The sequence below is a fragment of the Cibotium barometz genome, chromosome 20, assembly GCF_041138505.1.
Source record: "Cibotium barometz isolate CiBa-2024 chromosome 20, ASM4113850v1, whole genome shotgun sequence".
Taxonomy (NCBI): Eukaryota; Viridiplantae; Streptophyta; class Polypodiopsida; order Cyatheales; family Cibotiaceae; genus Cibotium; species Cibotium barometz.
This window is the reverse complement of record NC_141065.1, coordinates 25943232-25949231: the sequence shown is the minus strand read 5'-3', so window position 1 is coordinate 25949231 and position 6000 is coordinate 25943232. Positions and strand designations below refer to the sequence as shown.

At 45.9% G+C, this 6000-nt stretch overlaps 1 protein-coding gene across 1 annotated transcript; it reads right to left on the bottom strand.

Annotated features, from left to right (window-relative positions):
• Positions 1 to 317: 317 nt before the first annotated feature.
• On the bottom strand, positions 318 to 3818 carry LOC147627711 (uncharacterized). The gene is made up of 3 exons (XM_086814663.1): positions 3376 to 3818; positions 2649 to 2807; positions 318 to 2524 (listed from the first exon to the last, which is right to left on the bottom strand). The coding sequence occupies exons 1-3, from the start codon at positions 3742 to 3744 to the stop codon at positions 2138 to 2140; spliced, it is 915 nt and encodes a 304-aa protein (XP_086670789.1). The 5' UTR covers positions 3745 to 3818; the 3' UTR covers positions 318 to 2137.
• Between the last annotated feature and the right edge of the window lie 2182 nt (positions 3819 to 6000).

The window sequence follows — 6000 nt, the reverse complement described above, 5'->3', positions numbered from 1 at the left end:
AAAGTCGGAGAGGGTGATCGTGATGGCAAAGGTGGTGTGGATGAGGTGATGTGCATGGGTTGATTGCCTCCCAAAGTATGATCTTGAACAAGATTCTCCACTAAGTAAGAAATCCCATTCCCTATGTGGTCAAGATCACAGTTTGGAGAAGCATATTCTGGTGAGAAGAATCGGTCCTCTAGGAGTGCGGATAGACGATCCATGCTGTGTGCTCTCGAGGTATTCAATCCCTTTGCTCACGATAGCTCTAATATCATGTGAGGACAAAAGGATGGAAGGTCCAAAAATACAGGAGATCAGAGTAAAACCACACACCATGAAATATGTGAGTGAATATATATAAAAAGGTGAGTGCAGATATGTACAAGAGCCCTCATATGAGAGGTGACTCTAAGCAAAAAGAAGACAATGCAGAAGCAGAGAAGGACGTCAGAGCTGAAGCACGGTCGATGACGAAGACTCGCGTCGATGATGTGAGGCAAAGCACTCCGAGGTGATAGTGGCAGTGGAAAAAGGTAACGTCGATGACAATGATGGTGGTGCAGTCTCTGATGACACGGGTGCTGCGTACCTGGAGCAAAGAGGACTGTCGTCCCGAGTGGTGTAAGCTCTGGTGACACTGCTGCGTACCTGAAGCACAAAGGGCTGCCGTCCCGATGTGTAGCAGAGAGGGCTGCTGTCCTGAAGTAGCAGAGAGGGCTGCTGTCCCAAGGGCTGTGCCAAAACGCACAAGATATACTAGATGTGAGCCCTGATGTATGCGCTGAAGAAAGCTGAGATAAACGCTGATATAAACCCTGACGTAAGCCTGATGATGTAATCGCAGATGTGGGCTGAGGTGAAGCGTTGATGTGAGCTGCAACAAAACGCAGGTGTCTGCTGAAGCAAAACGCTGAATATGCTCTGATGTAGGCGCTGGCATATGCTGAGGTGAAACGCAGATGTGAGCTGATATAGGCCTGATGCAAGCGCCAAAATACAACCTGATGTTGGCTGATGAGGGCCTTGAAGTAGGCGGCCTGGACCAACAAAGGAAAACGCAGATGAGAGCCTCTGCTTGTAGGCGGCCAGATGGTACCTGATATGGCGATGAAGTGGTACCATGATGAGGTATGGGCAATGCTATTTATAGTAGAGGGGGGTGCTGGTTGGTCACCATAAAGGTGTAGGCCAGCAACCAAGACAAACCCCAAAAATATGGAATATAAAATAACCAAAACATCCCTTTTTAGCGCTGGAAAAGTGCTGTTTCTTCACATGCTTGTCATCAAGTGATCATTATAATTTTACAGAAGTCAGAAAGTGAGGTGCTTCTTGCGAGACATTACAAGAAGAGATTTCGTTAATGTCAGCTAAAGCTGTGATCATACCCTTTTTAAAGTGGAGGTATACACCTTCGTTGCACTAGCAAAACAACACTTTCATATGTGCTCACAAAAAGGTTGTCTGAGAAACAACTTGACTCACACAAAGTTCAAATTTTGACCCTTGCTGAAAAGTATTGCAACACTAATGTTGCAACGAAGAGATCACTTCTTTTACACACCAATGATCAGCCAAGACCTACCAAAAAAACTGGTAATCTTTTGCACACTAATGATTTATGTGAGGGATGCTTATGAGAAATTCATACTTTGTCTGGGTGCATCTAACCCCTAGAGGAAAGTTTGTAGCACATTTTGAAGTGTATCTACACCCATTTCATCAATAAAGCACAGCATATCCTTCATGCATAACAGCAAAGAAAAATTAAAAGAGAAGGCAACAGTTCTCTTACTTGATTGTCTGCACTGCCAGAAACCAGCCTCTATCCTCTGATTAAGGTTAGAGCTCATCTTCACACACACATGTAGGTGAGATGATAAATGCACCTACACATGCATTGCGGGCCACTTACATAAAACAAGAGGTTCACGGGGTTGTATATGAGCAAACCTACTTGAACATTAAGCGTGCCAAACTCGATTTACACTTGACGAGCCTCTCAATCATGGCATGCCAAACTTGAATAGAAGTAAAGAACCGCATGGAAATGATGCAGACACACCTTTCAAGGAGTCCAAAAGATTACAAAGAATAATTAGCCCAACACTGTTTTTTTCATGTAAAGGACAGAAGGATAGGCCCAAAGCCCCAATTATGTAAATGAATGTGAAGAGCCCCCGTCATCTTCCTTCTTCACAGGGGCTGGACTTGCACTTCCATCCAAAACAGTAACAACCTTTGAAATATCCTTGGGCACTTCAAAATCATCCTGTCCACACCGCTGCTGGGGATGTGCCAGCAAACAGCACATTTGTCGGAAGAGAATTCGTGTGAGACCTGAACCACTCTCATAGATGTAGCCTTCGGCCACACTGACTCTCTCAAGTGCTTCAACCAAAGCATCATATACACGTTGCGGGCAGTTCGACTGGGTGGGTTTGTCGTGAAGATATAGAGCATCAAATGTAAAAGGGCACTCACTCTGAGGCCACTCACTGGGGTATGTGGGCACTATATCTGAACGACAATAGATCAGAATCTGCTTAAAAAACACAAATTTGAGATAAAACACTTTGCATACTGAAAATTTTTCTCACAAAAATCACATCTGAAAAGAAAAAACTGCACACAAAAAAGAAGGAAGATGAGGGCATAGAATTTACCACTCTCAAAATCCGGCCTTGTGCTTTCGAGTTCTTGGCTTCGAAGGCTGCCATCCGAAAGAGTAAAGATAGGTCACACTGGGAGAAAGCCCCACTAGAGGAGAGGGTGCGCACGGAGTTGTTTATCGCTTCCATATCATTAGTAAAACTTTGCTGCAGCTGTATGCAGAGTCCATGTTTTTTTGTATTAGATTCTCAAGTAAAACATGAAAATGTTAGGGTTTCAGAAATCAGGGTTTTTAATATCAAGATTAAGCCCTCATCATACACAAAAGAAGTACAAAAGTTTCATGCCCTCAGATTACATATACACATGAACTAGGGTTTCAAGATTGGGTGTTTCATGCCCTCATCATACACAGGAGAACTTTGAATTCAGAATTCAAGATTGAGTATTTCATGCCTCATGACACACGTGAGGGTTTTGAAAGTGGAGCGTTTCAAGCTCCATGACAGTTGCAAATTAGGGATTCAAGATTGAATGCAGCAGGCCCTCAGCATACACCAGTTTGCGTTTCATGCCTTCATCATTCACATGAGGTTTCAATCCCTCATCAATCACAAAAGGGTTTTGAATGAGGGTTTCAAGGATGAGCAGAACTTCATGCCCTCATGAAACAATAATGGCACATCAGGGTTTTCCAGATTAAGCGCTCCATGCCCTCATAAGGAAGATTGATGTTTGATCAGCAAGAAAACACAGAAATCAAGGTTTATGGGGGCTTACCCAGGAAGCTGTATGGGAGAGGGCGGCAAAGGCGAAGCGGTGAAGGGGGTGCATGGTGAGCTTGGAGTGGACGAAGAGGAAGATGGCCTGCTTGATGGCGTCTAGGCGAGAGAGATTCTGGCCTTTGGCGCCGGCGACTTTCATATCGGCATCTACCTGTCGATCCACATCCACGCAAACCAGGATGTCCTCCAGGGCGTGGTCCATGCCCATCAACTGGTACGCTGCAGATCTCTCCTCCACCTGCGGAGGCAGCAGCTGCTGCTGCTGCTGCTGCTGCTGCTGCTGGGAAGAAGAAGAAGATGATGATGGAGGAGGACGAGGACCGCCTCGTGCTGCTGTTGCAGCAATGGAGAAATCTCCAGACATCTGCTCTACAGTCCCTCTCTCTCTCTCGGCCTAGCAGCGGATTTGATGTTCTTTTGAAAAGAAAAAATCAAGGTATCTTTTTGGTGGGATTTTTTGGCTTAAAATAATGTTAGAAATTGAGGTTTTTCTAGGGGCTTCTTCTTTTCTTTAAGAAATAAATGCAAAAGCATGTTCTGTGTTGGGAAGGTGGACTACTCCATCAGCTCACACAAACTTCCCCCACCGCTTAGTTCACACACATCGAACCCGGGGCCCCATCACGGGATCCAACTGTTCTACCAGCATGTGAGGTCTACGTGCAATCATATAAATGGGAAAAATTCTTCCTCTTTTAGCATGTTCTACAATGAGGTTATTCTATGTAACGTCTGCATCACGCAATTGCATACCCTTCTCTATCAACAATTTTCAAGGGGTTCTTTCTAAGCAGGATATTCATCACCGTTTTGCTGCCGGAACTCTGGCGAAATTTTTCCAGGAGTTTTATGCGCATTGGTTGATGCGCTCCAGGTTGCGATTGCGATAGCACTCAGGGTTTACGTGCGGTGTTCTCTGTAGGTGGGAGATTAGTGCGTGTATGCATCGATACCGCACAGTGTGAGCTTGGCGATTAGCTCACGGTTACAGTGTTGTGATAGAGCACGTACAGCTCATGTATTGACACTGTGGGAGCTTTACGCTCATTGTTGACAGATTATCTCACGTTTGGGCTGATCTGTGGACTCATTGTGCGATCAGTTATGGCATCTTGTAGAGTGACAGTTCGTCATTGGATACACATGCCAGTGTATTAGGCAGATCTCAGAGGCGTAGACATGTGGTTTGCTCGCATTGTGGCAGACCAGGGCACATGAGGAGACGCTGTTTTAGGCGTTGGAGATAGCGGAGGACTCCATTGGCTCAGAGTACGAGTGTGGTTGACACTCTTATGCATGATGTTTCGCTTACTGCTGAGTGGACTTTGTCTCACGATTGGCAGATGGACAGTAGTGCTATGTGTCATGTCACTCTACACAGGGAGTGGTTTAGCACGTTTTCTGCTCTGAGACAGGATGTTCACGGTGCAGGTGAGATTCATTTGCAGTTTGCCAATGGGAGTATGCTTGTGCTCCATGATGTTCAGTATGTGCCATCTTCTCGTAGGAGTTTGATCTCCATCTCGCAGCTCAGGGATCATGGGTGCCAGGTTCATTTGACAGATGAGTCTTACATAGTGCGGAGGGGTTCACTTGTGATAGCGCGAGGCAGTCGTGGTTCTCGTTTGACCCTCCTTCATGTTCTTGGTGTTAGAGACGCCGTAGTCTCTGTGAGTCCGTTTGCTATGTAGACGTTCGCAGTCTGCATGGTTCTCGTTTGACCCTTCTTCATGTTCTTGGTGTTAGAGACGCCGCAGTCTCTGTGAGTCCGTTGCCATGCAGACGTTCGCAGTCTAGGCGAGTATACTTTGCAGATGAGCAGCGTGACACTTCGCTCGTTGCTGTGCAGGTGTCGTTAGACAGACAGTTAGAGCACGATAGCTCTATGGTTGCACAGTTAGAGCAATCACTAGTGGTGGTGACAGATTTAGACGCTTTGCTAGTCACAGAGCAGAGCAGTGAGTCTGTTGTGCATGATACTCCTATGCCAGATAGACAAGTAGAGCGGTTTTGCTCTAGTGAGACACGACAAGAGGTAGTTGTGCAGGAGTCTATGCATGGAGAGTTAGAGCGGGAGTGCTCTAGTGAGTCACAGCAGGATGAGATGTCAGATATGGATGCTGAGACATTAGCTGTGATGCAGTCATTTCTTGAGATGCTCGAGATTGAGCATGATGCTATGCAAGATATATCTGCAGGTGCAGAGGTAGAGCGGGATTGCTCTAGTGAGACACAGCAGTTGTCAGAGTTTGTGCATACAGAGGTAGAGCGGATATGCTCCCTACAGACACAGATTGACAGGATTGACTTGACTGCTAGTATAAATGTTGATGCGGCATCTGTGACACAGTCTGACTTTGATATGCTCATGCTAGAGGCTGATATGGTCATGTCAGGACATGTGGATCCAGTCCTTATGGATGTCAGGGAGGTGACGACCATCCTGGAGTCAACTATTATGCAGTTGTTCATCACTATGTTTGACAGTGAGCATGGAGATTCAGTTGTGCAGGATTTGTCTTCTAGTAGACACATAGAGCAGCAGGCTTGCTCTGAGGTTGCAGAGCAGGTTGATGCGTCTTTTGTGGACACTTAGGAGATGCATGGGGTTGACATGCCT

What these genes read in the sequence shown, in the direction of transcription:
- LOC147627711 (XM_086814663.1), bottom strand. Translation starts at nt 3,744, where the DNA reads ATGTCTGGAGATTTCTCCATTGCTGCAACAGCAGCACGAGGCGGTCCT. An exon ending in TCTCCCATACAGCTTCCTGG is followed by an intron (nt 2,808 to 3,375) that starts GTAAGCCCCCAT and finishes CTCTGCATACAG; the next exon opens with CTGCAGCAAAGTTTTACTAA. An exon ending in AAGGCCGGATTTTGAGAGTG is followed by an intron (nt 2,525 to 2,648) that starts GTAAATTCTATG and finishes TTTTTTAAGCAG; the next exon opens with ATTCTGATCTATTGTCGTTC.